This window comes from Kryptolebias marmoratus, linkage group LG22 (genome assembly GCF_001649575.2).
Source record: "Kryptolebias marmoratus isolate JLee-2015 linkage group LG22, ASM164957v2, whole genome shotgun sequence".
In the NCBI taxonomy this organism is placed as follows: Eukaryota; Metazoa; Chordata; class Actinopteri; order Cyprinodontiformes; family Rivulidae; genus Kryptolebias; species Kryptolebias marmoratus.
The window spans coordinates 19,490,492-19,509,785 of record NC_051451.1 but is presented as its reverse complement, the minus strand read 5'-3'; the positions used below and the strand labels follow the sequence as shown (position 1 = coordinate 19,509,785).

Here is a 19,294-nt window from a genome sequence, read left to right as displayed (position 1 = left end):
CTGTGTTTTCCTGTGGCCGACTTGACTCGGTTCATCCTCAGCAGCGCCTGCCTGCGTCTACACTTCCAACCGTGGATGCTTCCAACTCAACCAGAAGCAATGTCCGCCAGAACCGGGTGGGCGGGTTTCCTGGACTCACCGGTCATGTTCCGAGGTCTTTTGTTACCGCAGCACCACCTCGGCTGCACAGCTGGCAACATGAGACCTGATGCCACAGGAAAAATAATGATAATAATAATAATAAAAAAGTGTATCTGCTTCTGCATCTTGTGCTGTTCAAATTAATTAGGACGCATGGGCGCCCAAATCAATCATAACTAAAAAAAAAGCATGCATTACTTTAAATAAATACAAATTTGTAGAAATGCATTGCAAACGTTATAAAATGTATGACAATATCAGTTTAAAAGAGATACATGTGTTTTCACATTGTTTAAGCAGCCTAGCCTTGAACATGGCTAAAATGAATCCGAAAGCAAGTGTTAGTTTTAAATTATACTACTACCTAAATTTTAAACAAAAGGGGAGAGGGAATGTGTTTTTAAAGCCTTGCATTTTCAAAATCACGTTGTTGTTTTGTCACGCACAGTGACGTCACGACGTTCTTGCTCTCTCGGCATAGGAGCGCTCGGTTTAACTCTCGGGTTGAACCGCGCCCCAAAAATGGAAGCTTTTCTTAAAAAAATAACTTTGCTTAAATAGTTTTCTTTTTTACAGGAGCCCCACATTTTTTAAAAAACATATTTAAAACTGCAAATTAGGAGTTCATGATTTACTATGTTAGCCGCTAGGCTTCAAGTCCAATCAACGTTTTATGAAATACGGTATAGGCGACACGAAGTTCTCACCAGTTCTCACCATTTGTTTTTTTTTTATTTTGTATTATATATTTGGAAACCTACCATAGAGTGGCGCAAAAACAAACAAACAAAAAAAAACGTTTGACCTGGTTGTACGTTTTAGTGCAGGTATTTTTCCTACCCCGGCAGACCTGGTGACAAATATCGAGCTAACCCGGCGTCCGTTGGAGGGGTGTTAGAAAGCCTAGCAGGAATACTAACTGGCAAATGGACGGAAAACATGGACGACCAGCGGGACGTTCAAATTTCCAAACGAAACGGCAGCTCGAAGTCGTTTATATCCGCCGGTTCTGCCGTGGATATGGAGATTAAACGAAAGAAAATACGACAGAGCGCCTTGTTCTTACAGACGGAGGTACGGTTAGAAAATAGAGAGCGGTTTTCTATGTTTTACGGTAAAGACTGAATTTAACTGTCAGGTCAGGTAACGCCCGGAGAGGCTTAAAGTGCAACAAAACAAATGTAAACCAGCCAATATATGCTTGTTTATTTCATACATTTGACAGAATTTGCAAATTCGATAGACTGTGTTTTAATTCCCCCAAATTATTGTCTCAAACTTTCATTAAAAGCAATTCTAGTTAACCCGTTTTCACTTCCTGAAACCCGAGCCTTACATTGAATTTGTGCAAAAACGCGTTTTTGTTTTCCTCTTACACCGCTCAAATTTTTTTATTTTTTTATTTTTTTTTTTTACAGGTTTAATATGAAACAACAGCCCAGTTTTCTAAATAACACAGATAAATAACAAATAGCGCACTTTAAAAAAAAGGGCAGATTTCTGTCAAGTTTAAGCTGAAATTAACGATTAAGACCAAAATTTCTTATCACACTTACTGAAAAGACGGTATTTGACTTTGAATTAGGAGGGTTTTATCATAATGCTGTGTTCAGAACAAGAATGCTTTTTTATTGCCTTTTTATTTTTTTATCAAAATTAATAATTAACTAAAGGAACTTGAGGTGCTGAGGGTGCTACAGCGCCTCCTTTTGATGTCAGGAATGAATGAGTAAACAAATTGAAAAACACATCCCATAGAGCTATGTAAATGTAAAATCTGATTTGTATTTTCTTTTAAAAGCCTTATACCTATCACTAGTCTTAATATTAAACACTGGTGTATCAGACAGATTAATCAGAAATGTTCTGGCATATTATTTGAGAACTTAATGTGATTCGTTCAGTCGTTGTGAAATGTCTGTTTTTGTTTGGTCCGCGAAGAACACAGACGTACAAGAGAAGCTGGACTTTGAGATGCGAATGCGTGAGGGCGCCTACAAGCTGCTGCTGGCCTGCAGTAAGAGGGAGCAGGTCCTCAACGCGTCCAGGAACCTGCTGACCTGCAACGCCCGGATTAGGGCTTACCTCGCGCAGCTGCGGAGGCGGAAAGACGAGCCCGACGCGACGGGAGCGGAGAGGAGGTGAGGACGATACTGATGGCTGTGGGTTCACGAATGGGGGGGTTAAAACTTGTCAAGTTGCACATTTCATACCGGATCTTTTACAGTGTAAAGATTAACCCTGATGGGGAAAAGTAAAGTGAGGGAAATGACTGGAAAATGATGGAGACGGAACCCAGAGTTTTGTAAGAAGTGACTTTTCTGCAGTTGAATTGCAGTGATTAGTTGTCCCACGCTGTGTTACAGACCTGCAGATGGCCGTTCACCTTGTCATGGGACCATTGCGGTGACTGGTAATGATTTTTTTAAAAATTAAAACCACATTTCACTGGCCACCAATTGAATATTTAACATACTCAATCTAAAACTGTTATTGTTAATCAGTTGTCATAGAAACTGATATGTGTTCTTGGGGTACTGTTAAGGAAATTTTCCTTTCTCTAATGTAGGCCTGAGATTTCCTCTGCTGTGGAGGGATTCAGACCACTTTAATAACAAAGGGAGTATGTCTGTCTTTTCTATTTCACTCAGGGCTTATAACTTTCATATATGTTTTTTTATTGCTTCCTGCTGTAACACCTGCTGCTCATCTCGTGTGTTTGCCAGGCTCTCGTCGGGTGGCGGTCTTCTGTCTGATGCAGATTGGCTCAGAGGTGTTTGACACTGAGATGGTTGTGGTGGACACATCCATCACTGACATCTGCTTTGAGGGAGTCACTGCCTTGTAAATAGTTTTTATTTGAATATTTGTAGAATAGGCTGCAGGATTTACTTCAGACATTTTTTTTTCCAATAAACTGTGACTCTTCTGTCATTAGGAATGTTTCTCTGTTTAGTTGTTCAATCTTAATCCATCCCAGGTTTGTTTCTATTTACATGTCTGTGTTTGGATTTAAATTCTTCCCCTTAGTAAGGACGTAGTTCCCGAGTTTGATCTGAGAGTGGAGCTGTGGAGCTGCTCCCTGGAGGAGGAGCTCACCTTGGTAAACACGCCAAAGAAACTGGCAAAGAAGCTCCGCTACTCTTTTGGAAAGAACGCTGAGAAGAAGCTCTGCTCCCTGGTGGACACTCCAGATCCGGACACTTTCCTGCAGAACAACCCAATACCCTTGTATGTGCTGAGTTATCCAACACTTCTTACATAGCCACTTGGCTTTCTGTTTGGGAATTTTTTTTTATTTTTTATTTTTAAAGTCTGGAACTGATTTGATAGTGAAGGGATGTGCCTGAAATCATTTTTGAGGTTTTCATTTCCTTAATAAATCATGTTGAGTGTGTATTTTAACAAGTCTTAAAGGAATATTTGGAGTTGTGCATACTTCAGATATTCATAAATTATTTTACGCCAATAAAAAGAGCCAAAGGACTGTGTTTATAACATTCCCACATAAAACTTAATTTAGTTTTGAGGTGGAAAACATACTTTTAGACATTTAGAGCATCAAATTTGATTCTGTAATGCAGTTTGGGCTTTTTATTTTTTATTTTTTTGGGTCAGAGCTAAAATTGAGGTTATTTTTTATAGAATTAAAGTTAGATGTGTGTGCCTGAAGAATGTTAAACTCTGTCTTTGTGCGTCTACCTGTAACCAGAGGAGCCAAATACAGCCTGCTGGCCTACACGACATTGGGTCTGCCTGACGTTGACGGCAGCTTTCAGTCCCACTCCCTCATCGTCTACCAAGACGGTAAGAAGCGGCGGCGTGCGAATGTGTTTTCCTGGACTATAAAGCTCACAAATGAAATCACTTCCTTGGTAATGACAGATTATTTCACAGCAGCCGAACTGAAAGCTAAAGAGACAAATGTTTGTTTGTTTGTTTGTTTGTTTGTTTGTTTTTTTTTTATTGAGATCAATAATTGCAGACCTTTTTATTTGTCTCTTCATCCTTCCAGCTGAGTGCTCATCCTGGCTTCCTCTTTACGGTAACCTCTGCTGCCGGTTAGTTGCTCAGCCGACTTGTATGACACAGAACATGATGACCGGCTATTTGAGTCAGAAGGTGTGCTGGCAGCTCTTATCATTACCACAAGCTCCAAAAAGGTTTCCTGGTTTGGATTGTGTAATCGCTCTGTTTCTGTCTTCCTTGGCTGAATTTCAGCAAAGCGTGGAGGGGATGAGCCGCTGCTGCAGCCTGTACTGTGTCCTGAGCGCCGGCTTTCTGTCCTGCTACTTCAGCCCCGAAGAAATTGACGCTAAAGTACAGCCCGCTCTTAATGTGCCCATCAATAAGGCAAGAGAGAGGAACATAAATCAGATATATGAGCAAAAAAATGAATTAACCACAGTTTTTGTTATTAATAATACATTATCATCTATTCTGATTATGCTTATCTGGATGGGAGGGATTTTTAAAATAACAAAAGCAGCAAATTCATCATTGCTGTTTTAAATCTTTGCTCAATTTTTTCCCCCTAACATTTGCAGACTGTCCAAAACACAAAATACCACATTACTCACAAAGATCCTGATCTATCTGTGGTATTTTGTTGCTGAAACAAAAAAAATGCTGCATATTAGCATGGTGTGCTTTTATTGCTATTTTTGTTGCACATATCTCATTTATATAATCTAATTTGGAGCTCATAATACATCGTGGGTGCTGTTTTTACAGGAGACCAGGATCCATGTGTCAGCAGGGCTCAGGTCAAAGAGTCTGTCCATCATCAACCCTTCACCTGAGGGATCTCAGACGGTTGTCTTCATCACAGACAGCAGGGACGAGCTGGACAACTGGGTGGACTCCCTCCACCAGCATCTCTATGACCAGAGTAAGTGGGTTTTTATGAGCATGAAACACAATAACGTCATTATGTTTTTGTAATTGAATAATAACAGGTTGGATTGTGTGTGTGTAAGCGTGGTCATATTTAGGTGAAGTCCTCTCAGCAGGAGTGGACAACATAAGCTTTATCAGTGTGTCTCATGTCCATCTCTGTTTATAACCAGGTCAGTGGCTCCACTGCTGTGACCAGCTAATGAGAATTGAGGTCACGTCGCCACGAAAACCATCTCTTTTCCTCACCAAGCAGGCCGACTCTGTTTACAATGACCTCAGTGAGTAAAATAATAAAAGGAAGCTGATAATCCGCTGACTAATGCTGAAGGTTTTATAGGATTTTGTATTTAATTAAAAAAAAAAAGAAAAACGGCCTCATGCAAATGAAACATAAAAGATCTTATTAACTATGCACAAAATATCTCATTCCAATGGTGATGCATGCAAATAAAATCTTTTTACATGCAAATTAGAAAACAGAAATGTGCTTTTGTGCCCTTGGAGTTATTTTTTGCTCGTTCTTTAACAGTTTGTCAGTCATAAAAAAGGAGCAAATTTATTTCGTTTGTTTGCATTTAATTTTTTAATTTTAATTTCCTGTTTTCTTGCAGGTATAAGCTCCCCTAGCAAGTTTGAGAGCATTACGGATATCATTCACAGCAAAATTGAAGAGACAGATGGCAACTTCCTTATCGGCCAGGAGGAGAGGCAGGAGGCCCCTAACTGGTCCTCTCTGTTTGATGGGTCCCGTTCAGTGGTGGTGGTGGAGAAGAGTATTCTGTCCCAGAGCAAAACCTCCACCCCTTGTTCAAGCCCCAGCCGCAACACCAGCTCTACTCCTGTCAGCAGCAAGAAGCGGCGCGCTCCACCCCCGCCCTCTGACCTAAAGCCCTCTGCTCCGTCTACCTGTCCACCCAAACCTCCCCTCCCCGCTCCCCTACATCGTCCCCCTCCTCCCTCGTCCCAGGAGAAGGAGAACTCCTCCACTTGCGTTTCACGTCCGGCCACGAGGTCTAAAACAGGCCGGCCGTCTCTAGATGCCAAGTTTTCTGCCATCATTCAGCAGCTCCAGAGGAACAATGCTGGAGGTGCGACGGCCCATGGCCGAAAAAACGCTCCACTGGCCGTTCTGGACGTTCAGCCGCAGGGTCCACAGTTCGACTACGAAGACCCCGACCCTCAGGCGTCTGAGGATGCGGCAGATCGTGGGTTTGTCAGAACCTGGAGTGGTCCCGGTCGTGGTCCCGGTCCTGTTCCCGCTCCGCGCAGCAAACTGAGGAAGTCTTTCAGAGAGAGGATGAACCTCAAAGGGATGTAACCTCAACTTTAACCAGATCTATCTTAACTACTACTAACACAAATAACTATTTAATTTTTTTTAAGAAGCTGAGCCAATTACCATTAATAAAATCACATAACTCTACCTTTAGCAATGACAACAGCTCATCATATATGATCACTGTGGGTAAAGAAGAATAATATGACCAGATTTAGAGAACGGGATGAAAAATAATTTCACTCTAATACCTGCCTAAACCTGAAGGCAGTTAGAATATTAGTTTAAAACAGTCGGAAATGACTTGTCTACATCTGTCTAAAAGCTTTATAAAGTTTTCATGTGCTGGTAACTCGCAAATGAAATTGAAAACTGTACACTGCCTTCAGCGCCGCCATCATCAGCCCGTCTTTAAAAAAAAAAAAGGAGTCTTAGTTCCTTTTTCTTTGCCACTGAAACATAAACTGAAAGAAGGAGCTTCTGCAAAAGCACTCAAATTAGAATTGATCCATTGGCAAACAGCGGCCGTGTCATTACTTCAGGAACTATTGACATATTCCACTTACTGTGACGACTTTATGACCACTATAGCTCATTTTAAAGAAACACAATTTTAGGAGCAATTGTAAGGACTAATGTGACTTTTCCATTCCCTCCCCCAGAGGTCTTTTAATAGAGTGACCTTGTTTTTTAGTGGCTGCACAGTACGTCTAACATAATTTAACGTAGCAGCCAATAAATGCTCTGAACATAATTGAATGAATGGGTCTTTTGAGTGGCCTAAATAATGAATGCCCTTGTGTATTTGTTTTGAACATAACCAGCACTGCCAGCCACTAAATATTTCAGCCACTTAATGGTATTGTATTGAAGAATGGCCATAATTCCACACGGTGTAGAAAACATTAGGTTCTGCTGCTTTTCTTTGAAATTACCAGACTGGATGACGATATGGTGAAAGCTACGGTAGCCGTCGTCCTCCGAAGTGGCTTAAATCTTAGGAAGGTAGACGTAGATTCATGTGGAGGATTTAGTTTAAGCCTAAGAGGAGGAAAAGGGACACAGCTCAATGTTAACAGCGTGCCAGATGTTCCGTATTTCTTTTATCACGAAGGTTTGGAGAAAAAACAACAACCTCAAAACAAGCCTTTACCAGTGATGATCAAGAATGTAGAATTGTTAGTGAGACTTTGCTTCCTACATCCTCATGAACATCTCGGCTGTTTTCGTTTGCCTTGAAAGTATGAAAGGAAAATGCGTCGGCTTTACAATTAAACGAGTGTTTCAGTCTTATCTTAGACGGATCACTGTAGCTCAGAAAAACGGGTGATTTAAGAGATAAAAGTGTACAACAAATGATCTTTTCTGTAAAAATTCATGACTCCAAAAGCAACCGTTTGCAGTTTTTGCGCATTTATTAGGTCTACAGACTTTAGGCTTTTATTGTTTTTGTACCAATAAGTAGAAAAATCTTAATGTTGTCCTAGTGCTGCATGACTTTAGTGCAATGTAAAAGTATATATAAATTGTAGTTATTGTTTCTCTAAAGTGCAATTTCTTCCATTTCTCAGAATTTATCTCTTCTTTATATATATATATATATATATATGTAGCTGATCTGCAATAAAATGACCTACATTCCACCCTGGTGAGGCTGCTTTATTATTTCTGCTGAGCTTGGAAGTATTTCTGAATATTTTTCATGTTAAAAGTTTACCAGAGGGTGGCAATAAAAGTCAAAGCATGGCTTTTTATTGCAGCCCAATTCACATCCCATAGAGATACAACATGCGCTGGCACATTTCTCCACTGCAGCAAATACGGGTGAGGCTTCTCTGGCTCCGAGCCCAGAAGTGGCCTGTTGTGAAGATTAAGGCGCATGGAATCTCATAGTCAGATAATAGTATTACAGTAATAAAACCTCATTCACACTGCATTTACTCAGGGAGGAAAAAGAACATTACACTGACATTAGCACACTGGTGTTGCGTGCAAACACTCAGCATTTATGAGTAGTTAAAAACAACCGAAGAAACGAGTATAGTAAAATATTTTAATTAAATATACAGGAGGTCATATCGTACAAAATGTCTATTTTTTTTTTTTTTTGTCTTGCACGCCAGCTGGATGATTGGTAAACAGATGGCTATGGTATCAAAAAACAGTTTCAGAATGCACATTAATGGAGACAACATAAAAAAAAAGTGAAACGACAACAAATGATAACAAAAATGAGTATCCTAATTCTTAATTTGTAGTGTCTGATTGAGCCTCACATGAAACAGAGCAAATAAAGACATAGCTAGTTTGTGTAACCGATTTTTATGTCTTTTTTTTCCTTTAACTATTTACAGATTATAACAGTTTATATGATAACCACGCAGTCTTATCTACAGTGCTATTTACAGAGAAAATAAGACAAAGAGAAAAGATTTACCATGAGTTGATCCCGCATGACTGTTCTGTACAGAAGCCAGCACTAAAAGCCAGTTTTACCTACACAGCAATGTACAGTACTTAATCAGAAATGAATGTCTTTAAGCATTCAGTAAAATCTCACTGCTTTCTTTCTTTTTTTCCCTCCCCACTATGTATGTTCACTGTGTATTTCAGCTATCCTGGACTGCAATTATAGTGGTTGTAAAAGCCAACGCAGGTGTTGTCTTTCCACCTCAGGCTATATGGAGCACGGTAGGCGAACTTTATGGAGTCTGGTACCTTTTTCATCACTGCAGCGCACACATGTCCTGCAGAAACCGACACCAGACCCGTGTCTATATCAGCGGTCGCTAAATATGTGTAATTGTTTGAGTTGACACAGTCACGCTGGGCAATAAATTTTATTTATTTTTTTCTTAAGCACAAAAAATAAGTTGTAGTTCGTTTATATTTTAAAACCTTTAGGTCTGGTGTCTTGACAGTGTGCCATTTTTTATTCTAGTTTATTATTTTCTGTGCACTGCATTTGACACACTAGTGACAGTAATATTGACATTCCTACCCTGCTACTGAGAAATAACCTTAACGAGTGTAGTGCTAACTCTAATCCAAGACCGTGAAAGGCACAGATATTTGCAAAGCAGTAATATCCTAAGTGACAACATTCCTATTAAATCATATAATGAATCTTTTTAGGGCGCTGAATAAAGAGAGAAGAAAAGAGCTTTTCAAGTCAAGAACAAAAAGATGAAATGCTGATTTTCTGTTTTTTTTCTTTCTTTTTTTTTGTGGTGAGCATTCCACAGCAGACGGCTGCTTCATTATGCTGGTTCAACAGACACAAACAAGCCGCAACAGTCTACTCATCACAAAATGTTCGGAGGTTAAATTACTCTCGGCTTTAGAAAGTAAAAATTATACCAGCTTTTCATTACCTCTGAGCAAATAAACATTCATGATTTGTCAACCGGTTATGTTAAATCTGAAAAGACATAATGAACACAAACCTGAACTGAGTCACGAGTGAGTCTACAGTACATCTGTCATACACAGCACCTCTGAATGGGTAGGATGAAACTATCCGTGTTGAGCAGCACCACAGTGAGTGTTAACATTTATTCCAATCAGTCCAGATGGATTTACTGTGGCACAAACAAGCAACAGAGTTCAGCGTGGAGACATGTAAACAGATACAACACCACTGGCTGCCTGAACAGTAATAACGTGTTAATCAGCTGTTTGCAATCATCGGCACGTATCGACTTATATAAGCTGTTTTGTTTTCCGTTATCATGTTACTTGTAGTGTTTTTAGGCAACAAAGTTTAGCCCTCGGACACAGTAAACAAATGGCTTTTCTCTGTTGCCCTCCACTTTTCACACGCATCCAGAGCAACAACCTGACTCGCGGTCACATAGAGCGGCAAAATGATCTGTGAGCATGTACACGAGAGACCTGTGCAAATAGGGATACCAAAGCAACGACGACGACAACAAAAGGTACAGTAAGTGGTGATACAAATAAAGAACAGTGCAAAGTATATAAACAAAGGCATATGCAAATAAAAATGTAAAGAAAATGGAATTTTCAGCCAGACTAAGTGATGAATTCATCAGTTCATCATCAAAGTTATGATCAGTGTTTTGTCTCGGACAAAGAGGGACAGAAAAAAAAAGGGAGGGGACACAGTTTTTATGTTTTGAAGGTGAATTTAAGCAGTTTTTTTTTTTTTTTTGGTCCCTCACAGTCTGGTGCTGGGGTGTACCGATGACAGCTGAGGTGGTGGGAGGGTTGACAGAGGGTAGAGGTGGTGCAACAAGTCTCCGTACAGGGGCGCCCCACCCGGCTGTCTGTAGAAGTGGTGTGGGCTGGGGCTGGAGGCCAACAGCTGCCTGTGGAACATCATGGAGTGGATTGCAAATGAGGGCACAAGCGGAGACACGGCCGACTGGCTTTTCAGGTACTGCAGACCTGGGTGCTGCTGGAGCCCGTCCTGGGGGCCTGCTGACACCAGGGTACCGTGTGGGTAAATGCCGGCGTAGAGGGGTGCGGCGTGAGGCGGGGGGAAGGAGGTTGTCGGGTGGCCCTCGGGTAGATGATTGTTGAGGTGAATGGCGAGGGCCGGCTCGGCGGGTTTCAGCTCCTCCGGGTCGCTGCGTCGGATCGTGCTGGCAGGGTGGATAGGTGTCACCACGCGCACCTTCCGCTCTGGAGGATCGTCGCTCTCGGGCTCCACCAGACTCCGCTTGCTGGGTCGAATAGTACTACTGAGGGGCAGCTCACCTGCAGGTTTGGGGCTGGAAAATGACTGCGACGACTCAGGTGAGCTCTGTTTGGGGGGTGAGATTGTCATAGGTTGAACTCGGCACGCTTTGGGATGGGAATCCAAACCATGATGCATGATGGGATAGGAGAGACCACAGAAAGGGGTCTTGGAAAAGGAGGAAACCCTCTGCGAGAGAGGCTTTGAAATGGTGAAGTCTCTGGGCTCGTCTTCAGCCTCTCCGTTCTCGCCGTGTGTTTGAGTCCTGTCACTGTAATGAGATCTGTAGGCCATGCCCTCCTGCTCCAGGCTGCCACAGGCAAAGCTTTGGCTGCCCTCCCGGTCCCTGCTGTAGTGCTCCCTCCGCTCTCCGCTGCCGAAGCCAGGCATCCTCTCCTTGCTCAGGCAGCTCTCGGTTTGTCTGTACAAACTGTGGAGGTGAGGTGACGAGTAGCAGTCGCCTGCGTAGCTCCTGGACTGAGCGGCCGAGCTTTGGAGTAGCTTCTCCTCGGTGGTTTCCGCACCATCTTGGGTTTGCGTTCGGGGGAGGTATGGCTGCCATGGCACGCTGGCTTGAGGTTGAAGGTGATGGCTTGCCCGGCAGCTGTAAGTGTCTGAAGGCTCCCCAGCAGTCCCCCTCTCCGACGGCCCACCTGTGCTTTGCTGGTGAGCCTTGGTGCTCTGGGCGTGCTGGATGACCGATGGCCTGAATATAGGTGCTACCTCAGGGATGTTGTCCGACAAACCCTTGTGTCTCTGTCTCACCACCTCCTCGTCACTCTTTATCTTCTCTTTGTCACGTTCAGAAACTAATATAAGTGGGAGAGACGATGTGGCTGTGGGAGGCGGAGACTGAAGAGAAAAGGAGTAAGGGTTGGAATCGCACACTTGGGAGAGGAGCTTCTTTTTGGCCAAAGGAGACATGACCCCCTGGCTAGCTTTGCAGTAGGCAGTCTGTCCAGAGCCTTGGGTAGACTCCTTCTTGAGCACACTGTAGTCCTCTTTCTCTGAGAAAGAATCTGTGCTCAGGTCTATACACTGTTCATCTGCCTGCTTGCACATCGGCAGCACCTTTCCCACTCTCCCGCCGTGATTTTCAATGGAGTCTTTGACCTTAGAGAAGTGCTCAGGCAGAGCAACATGTCCAGCAGGCTTATTCTGATCCCAGCGATGAGACAGATAAAGATTTTTTGGAATGAAATGCCCTTCGGTTTGCTGTTCACCTACGAGATTAGCTTTGAGGCCCTCACTAATTTGCCTCCATTTAGTTTGAGGAGAAGGCCCCGTGTGGAGGGAGAAACCGCCATGCGGGGCTCTGCAGTCAAGTGAGGATGGCTGCTCCGCCGCCAACGACTCTTCTTTCTTCAGGGTAAGATGCAACTCCTCCTCCTCTATTACAATCGGTTCGTCTTGAAGAGACGCCTCCTTTTTCACGGCTATGGAGAGCTCATTATTCTCTTCTTTCCCCTTTGAGTCCTGCTTGGGGAAGAAATGTAGCTGTTACTATTTATTCCTAAAATAGAGCACATCACGACACTTCCATATTTTTGTCCTAATTTCGAAAGTCAAACACGAAAAATTGGGACAGAAAGAATCCTGATGAGGCAGCAGTTGGGACTGACCTGTGTTTGTTCTTGACTCGTTTCCCCTTTGTCCTTTTTACTCCCTGGCTTGGGGCCTTTCAGTTTCTTGGCCCCAACCGCTTTTGTTTTGGCTCCAGCTGTAGATGCCTTCTCTTGGCTGCTCTCCTGCTTCCTGGGTTTGGCCAAGGGGAGGGGCTTGTCCTGCTCGCCTTTGAGGTGCCTCTCGTAAGGAAGCAGAAGCCTGAGGAGAAAAAAAAAAAATGGTCAAGATATGTCAGGCCACATTTATGGGACATAGTTACAACCAGTTTTTTTAACTTATGAAATCATTTTACAAATTAAAAGCCTACCATTCCTTAGTTTTAGACTAAAATCATCTTATGTTGAGAAATGACAGAGTTATAGCTAATTTAGCCAAACCCTAAAATTTACAATTTGAGCAATAATGTCTTACGTGACCTGCTAGAGTTGATGTTGCAAATGACTGTCAGCTACTACCCCACCAAATAGGGTTAGGGTTAGGGTTAATACCTGTAAAAGCCATTTTTTGTGTAAGCCAAGGTCGATTAGCTGTGGCAGCCATCTTGAATTGGGTAGACCCCAAAATTTAACCAGTCGTAAATGTACATCCAATACTAACTTCCTGAGAGTTTCATTAAAATCTCTGCAGTGGTTTAGCGAGATATTTTGCTAACAGACAGACATGGTTGAGTCCAACAGTTAATGATAAAGTTTTAAGCAAAGATGGTTAGTGATCAAATGTTGTGGACATTTTTCTGCTACTACCGCACCAATTTTTACTTAAAAATCTGTAAAATTGCCAGTGTCATTTTTTGTGTTTGCTAAGATCGCTTTGCTGTGGCGGCCATCTTAAACTGTTTTTTTTCCCCCAATTAATAATCAGTTGTAGATGCACACCCAATGATTAGTTTCTGAAAGTTTCATTAAAATTTGTTCAGTGATCCATGAGATATTTTTGCTGTAGGTACAGACAAAGCACGGCATGCAGACACAGACAAAAGAATTATCGCTCCGCCTTCGCCTTCAGCGGTGGATAACAAAAAACAGTGTAAACCTATATCTTTATACACCACCTTTTTGTATTGTATAACATCAGAAATATGAAGATTTTTTCCTTCTTTTTTGAGATACTAAAACCAGATGCAAGCATGTGTTGTATTATTTACTTTGCTTTTAAACCTTCTTGTTTTAATACCTGGAAAACATTAACAGTTCTATTGTAATTAAGATAGGCCAGGGGGAAATCCAGGCTCAGAGTGTGTGTGCGTGTGTGTGTGAATAATGAGTTATCCCCTGCTGAGAAAGATCACATTTGGTATTACTTTAACCTCCAAGGAACCAAATGCATGTGTGGGTGTGTAAAGTTACAGTGGTGGGAAATGAAGAAGGGAGAAAATATTTGCAAGGACTGAAATCAAATGCTTTAAAGAAACACTGCAGCATTTAAAATCCACTTCAACAGATTAAAATGATTAAAAGCAGAAGCCCTTAAATTTGCTTTAATGGTAAAATATTTTCATATGGTAACAGTCTGTTTGAGCTCTGAGCTCTTTATTCTCAGTCCTAATTAAATTTATGCTAAACAACAAAAAACAATATGTAGAATAAACAAATTTTGACTTCTAATACTTCTCTTCAGGATAAATTTCAAGTCGGTTTTCCATATGTGTTATTGAGGGAACATTAGGAACTGGATAACGTAATAACACCCATGTGTAAAATAATGACATAAAGAAACCAACAAGGGAACCTTTTAGACTTTTATTGCTCAGGGCACAAAATGGAAATTGGCACCAAACCAGAAATAAGAAACATGTTAGAGGAGAAAACCAGCAGAAGAGAGGAATTACAAAGCTACAAACTTCAGCAAGTTCCTCTGAAAATATTTCCAAAACCTTTTTATAGACTAACAATCCATGAAAGCCTGACGGAAACATAACTTTTTCAGTCACAAGAAGAAGAAGAAGAAAAAAACCTAAGGTCCTCTCATGTAAACAGCAACAGACAGTTGCACTATTCCTTTTAAGGGACATGGCGGTAAAACAAACAATGAATCAAGAGCTGTTTCGCCTCTTCTTCAAAAGGGAAAAAAAAGCCTTTGAGAGTTCAAGAGGCTCTGTGGGAATTTTTTGTTATTTCTTCTCTGAACAAAAGTGCTGGCAGGGAAAGCGGTGAAACTACATTTCATACAGCTGGTCTGGCACCAGGCCCCAGGCCAAGAAAGGAAATGTACTATTAAATGTGACTTATTGGAGAGACAGAGAGCAAAAAGGTTGTGAAAGAGAGAAAAAAAAGGGGGAGGAAAACAGACCAAACGGAGACAGAAAAAAAGGAGGGAAAGGGCATAAAAAAAAGGGGGGGGGGGGGTAAAGGCATGTTAATGAGCAGCAAAGATTACTGTGATGAAATTCTAGAAAGGTCTTGGAATTTATTAGAAGTGGTAAAGTGCTTCTAAGGCTTTCTATATTTAGACATCATTGCACAAAAAGGGAAATTATAATAAATGTTTTACCGTTATGATGGTGGAATTTATTTAAAAGATGAGAAAGAGAATTTGAGATCAGCAGTTAGCCAGCTAAAAGAAACAGAGAATAATAATAATGATATCCCTGGTTATATACCAGGGCGCGTTGTTGACTATCTGCATCTTCTGTGGGAAAGAGACGGCTGACTTGGCCCAGGTCGGCTTTATGGAATGTCAAAAAAGGGGCGAAGTGGGTGGGGGGTGGGGGGTGTCGCCAGTCCGGATAATGTAAGAACTGATCCTGGGAAATTACAGAGGCCTTAAATAGTATCAAACAGAAAGCCCAAAGTTGTTATGTCAACCAGACAAACAAAACCCAGTCTCTGGGAGTTCCTGTCAGAATTATTTGCTTTGCCAACAAAGATTTGATGTTTTGATCAAGAACTGCGGCTTGTGAAACGATATGATTTGCCAGTCCTGTTGCTTATCCAGTCATAAATAACTGCTGGAGTCACAGGGCTATAACTGCTTTTTCCATTTATATATATATATATATATATATATATATAAAAATATATATATTTGAAAAAAAAAGTAAAGAAAAACACACCAAACAAAAAATAGTACAACCATAATAAAGCCCTCACTGTGACAGATTGGAGCAATTTCAAGCAGTTCACATATAACTAAGTCATGATTGTGCAACATGATATAATAAGCGCTTGTGATACAATACCAGTATAAGTAGCAATTTCCTCCAAGGCAGAGAAAGAGTTGAGCTTGGCAGCCTGAGCTTCAGCTGAGAGAAAGCCAGGTGTAGTTAATCATGAGAGCCACGTGGGGGGGTACGCTGCCCTGACAGATTCCAGGAAGTGAGGGCAGAAGAGGCAATGTTTTTATGAGGTCAATAAATACTTAACTTTGCCTCTTGCCAATTTATCACCTGGTTGTTGTGTAAGCCGCAAATTGTGTTGATCAGAAACAACTAAAATATGCAGTCGGAGATTATATTAAAAAAAACAAAACCAATATCTTCTGCAATTTAAAGTAGAATTTATTCATATATGCCGTTTATGTAATGGCCTGAGCGACCATCAGCTAAACAGATCCGCGTCTTTGGAATAATGGCTCACACACGCAGCCCCTCCCCATAAAAAGACAACTTGGCAAAAACAAGGTGACTTTACCAGCAATGTGCTGCTCTCATCTGAGTTTTGTGTTACAGGAACAAGCAGAGCGCCACAATCCAAGAAATGCCTAAGTCACCAAATAAGTGGAAAAAGCCTGCAGGCTGTTCCATTTCAACAATTTCCCACCCATCCGTGCTGAAATTAATTTTAGCTGGTGTTGCATTAAAATCACAAGAGGTGCTTCATGCATAAAAAAAGCAAAAGAAACTATTTAAAGAGCTGGTGGACAAGCCCCCCGGGGCAGCAGAAAGCTTACTTTTACAAGCCTGAAAGAGACTTTTTTTTTTTTTTGCAAAAGTCACATTTTTTATTCAATCTAATAGCAATGGTTAAACATTATGACAGCAATAAGAAAACAAAACAGGTCCAGAGAAAGAGGCGGACGAGATGCCAGCACAGGGATAAACAGACATTGTATTTGCTCCCACTGCTTTGGATTCATGCCTCAAAGCTCCTCTTTTGTCTCGAAGCCAAACCACTTGAGGTGACCCTCATTCATGCAGTTAAAACAGGAGGGCAGCGCAGGAATGTATGAAAACTTAAGTCCTTTGTCAAGTCTGAAAATACCAGATTTAAAGTGACCTCTACTGTTCCCCAGGGGTTTGCTCTCATTAGCTGCGGCCGCTTGCAGCTCGCAGTAAATGCTCGCCACGGCAGGTGTGAGCCGAGAGCACCAACTGTGTAAAAATAAAGAAAACACTCAGGACTTTGAGCCGCTCAACTATTAAAGCCCAATAACGTACGGAACCTGCTCCCTTTAGCTGCTTAAATATCAGCCAGAGCAGCGTGAATGTAACGTGCCGCGCCGAAACTGGCTGTTAATCGCCGCAGACTTAAATAGATTCTCATACAGTCGATTGCCTGTCACACATGAGAGGTATAATTCGTAAGTATTTGATTAAACTCCACATAAAGAAATCACAGGTTATTGGGATTTGTTAAACTGCGTCCAAGAAAAAGAATAGAGTCTCTTTTTTCCCCTCACTGAATGCTCAATGAAGCATTTGTCGTGCACAAACCATCCAGCTCTCAGAGGTTAAAATAGCTGCCTGCTATTTTGGTGTAAAGAACATGCAGCTCTTTGGCAGCCGTCCCACTGTAGCCGAAAGTCCAGATTCAGTGAAGAGTCACAGAGATACAAAGAATTTGGCCGGGCTTTTGATCCGGACAACATGTTGAGACATTGTTTATAGTGTTAAGGAATGCTGACAGACAGCACAAAACAAAGCTCTCATGTTGCAACCGTCCTCTCCCCATCCTCTCTCACCTACTTTTAATTTTCTTTCGTTTTTTTTTTTTTTTTAATATTGACACGTTTTTGCTTGTTTGCTTGTCTCCTCCTGTTTCTAAAGGAACAGGACATAAAAGAGATGCTACAATCCAATGATCCCCTCTGCTTTTAGGATGAGAGAACAGAATAATTGAAATCTGTTTGAGCTGCAGCACTTTAAAAAAAGAAAAAAAGAAAAAAGGCAAGCCAAAGTGTTATGCAGCACATTTGATGCATCTGCAAAAACAGCAAGGGCAATGGAGAGATGCTGATGAGTGCACGATTCCGAGTACTGCACAGAATAAGATTCAAAAGAACAAAATCTTCAGTCTTTTTTTCAAATTTCAGCCCTATTCAATTATCATTCTTAGAGTACAAACATTTAAAGAAATAACTCAAGGTTTCCTAACAATGTATTTTTATAACCAAAGCGAAGCTTTAGTAAATGCAGAAGAGCATTGATACTAAGATGAACGAATAAAAGGTTGAATCAATAAAACATCTAGTCGACTAAAATTGGAACAAGCGTGCGTCTGTCTTAAAGTAAACAGATATCTGCATGATCTGAGCCAGGGAACATTTCACAAGCCTCAGTCCCCGTGTACACTACATCTGGCAAACATCGAATACTTCTAAGATGAAATGATTTAATTCATCTGTAGTCTCTGCTGTTGCTCAAAAACCTAAGAGTTTTTAAATAGCAAATTATTCTAAATTGCTTCTCTGTTGCCATGGATACCCCCCCCCCCACCTCCCAACACACACACTCACTCACTCACACACACACAACTCAATGCCAACCCTGTTGTGCAATTACATTAGAGTGCCAAGGCACCGTGAGGTATTAAAAAATGTGTAACTGGCAGAAATGAACAGATAGTGGAATGTGGTGTTTCTGTAACAAGAGATCACGCAGGAAAAGCAGGAAGATTAAATATGTAGGAGCTGTTAAAAGGCGCTGACCTGTATAATGAAAGAAACAGCATGAAGTGCGAGGCAGGGAGCAGCAGAAAGAGAGAGAGAGGGAGAGCGAGGGGGGGTGCAGAGAAAATGGCACAGCACAGAAGCAAAAGGCAGTCTATTTCAAGGTTATTGATGCCATCTTTTTCATGACCTCATTTTTAATTCAGAGCGCTGGGCCCTGACAGCTAATCTCGGGAAACAGTTTAAATAAATATCATTAAAGCTTCCCCTGTAGCCGCAGCGGCAGACCCTGGCTTGGACATTTCTGCATCGATTTTTTTTTTTTTTTTTCCCCACCGTGTACTAATGAACGACTCTCTGTGACTAAACAACAGTAACTTTGAAGATGACAATTAACAAAGCTTATCTCCTGCTCAATTCCAGCAATGCAACTCAATTTCTACTAGTGATTACTGCCTGCTCCTGGACAGTATAAATATAGTGATTATGCCCTTGGCTCCATCTTTCACAATAACATCTCCTAGGAAACCATTTTATGTGATTTTACCATTAGGGCTGTAAAGGGATAATGTGTATAATTTAAAAAGAGAGCTGAATGCTTGTGGATATTCACAGTCTTTAACCCAAATAACATAAAAACACCCAAGAATATCTACTTAATTGAAAGGAATTATGTCTTGATTTATTGTTTCCTTTGTTTCCCCATTAGCTATAGAGAGTTTTAGCTTCCAGTTTAACTTTGCAGCACTGAATCAAGTCAGACAACATCCTTCAAAGTGAGCCCTGAAACATAGGAGCTGTTCCAGTTTGCACATTTTTTTTTG

General features: G+C 41.4%; 2 protein-coding genes across 3 annotated transcripts in view; one reads left to right on the top strand and one right to left on the bottom strand.

Annotated features, from left to right (window-relative positions):
* The first annotated feature begins 1,043 nt into the window (after nucleotides 1-1,043).
* Nucleotides 1,044-7,959, top strand: rtkn2a (rhotekin 2a). Its single transcript, XM_017428336.3, has 12 exons — nucleotides 1,044-1,215; nucleotides 2,083-2,282; nucleotides 2,508-2,554; nucleotides 2,711-2,764; nucleotides 2,868-2,985; nucleotides 3,172-3,372; nucleotides 3,854-3,948; nucleotides 4,157-4,263; nucleotides 4,363-4,494; nucleotides 4,876-5,032; nucleotides 5,211-5,318; nucleotides 5,652-7,959. The coding sequence occupies exons 1-12, from the start codon at nucleotides 1,081-1,083 to the stop codon at nucleotides 6,356-6,358; spliced, it is 2,061 nt and encodes a 686-aa protein (XP_017283825.1). The 5' UTR covers nucleotides 1,044-1,080; the 3' UTR covers nucleotides 6,359-7,959.
* Nucleotides 7,960-8,410: 451 nt separating this feature from the next.
* arid5b (AT-rich interaction domain 5B) overlaps nucleotides 8,411-19,294 on the bottom strand; it is an 87,369-nt gene continuing 76,485 nt past the window's right edge. The window contains exons 9-10 of one of the 2 annotated variants that reach the window (XM_017431534.3): nucleotides 12,641-12,842; nucleotides 8,411-12,497 (exon numbers count right to left, since the gene is read on the bottom strand). In XM_017431534.3, coding sequence (XP_017287023.1) covers nucleotides 10,497-12,497; nucleotides 12,641-12,842 — 2,203 coding nt within the window. In that variant the 3' untranslated portion in view covers nucleotides 8,411-10,496. The remainder of the gene's footprint in view (nucleotides 12,498-12,640; nucleotides 12,843-19,294) is intronic. The other variant, XM_017431542.3, reaches the window with a different exon arrangement.

What these genes read in the sequence shown, in the direction of transcription:
- rtkn2a (XM_017428336.3), top strand. Translation starts at nt 1,081, where the DNA reads ATGGACGACCAGCGGGACGTTCAAATTTCCAAACGAAACGGCAGCTCG. An exon ending in CAGAACAACCCAATACCCTT is followed by an intron (nt 3,373 to 3,853) that starts GTATGTGCTGAG and finishes ACCTGTAACCAG; the next exon opens with AGGAGCCAAATACAGCCTGC. An exon ending in CCAGCATCTCTATGACCAGA is followed by an intron (nt 5,033 to 5,210) that starts GTAAGTGGGTTT and finishes GTTTATAACCAG; the next exon opens with GTCAGTGGCTCCACTGCTGT.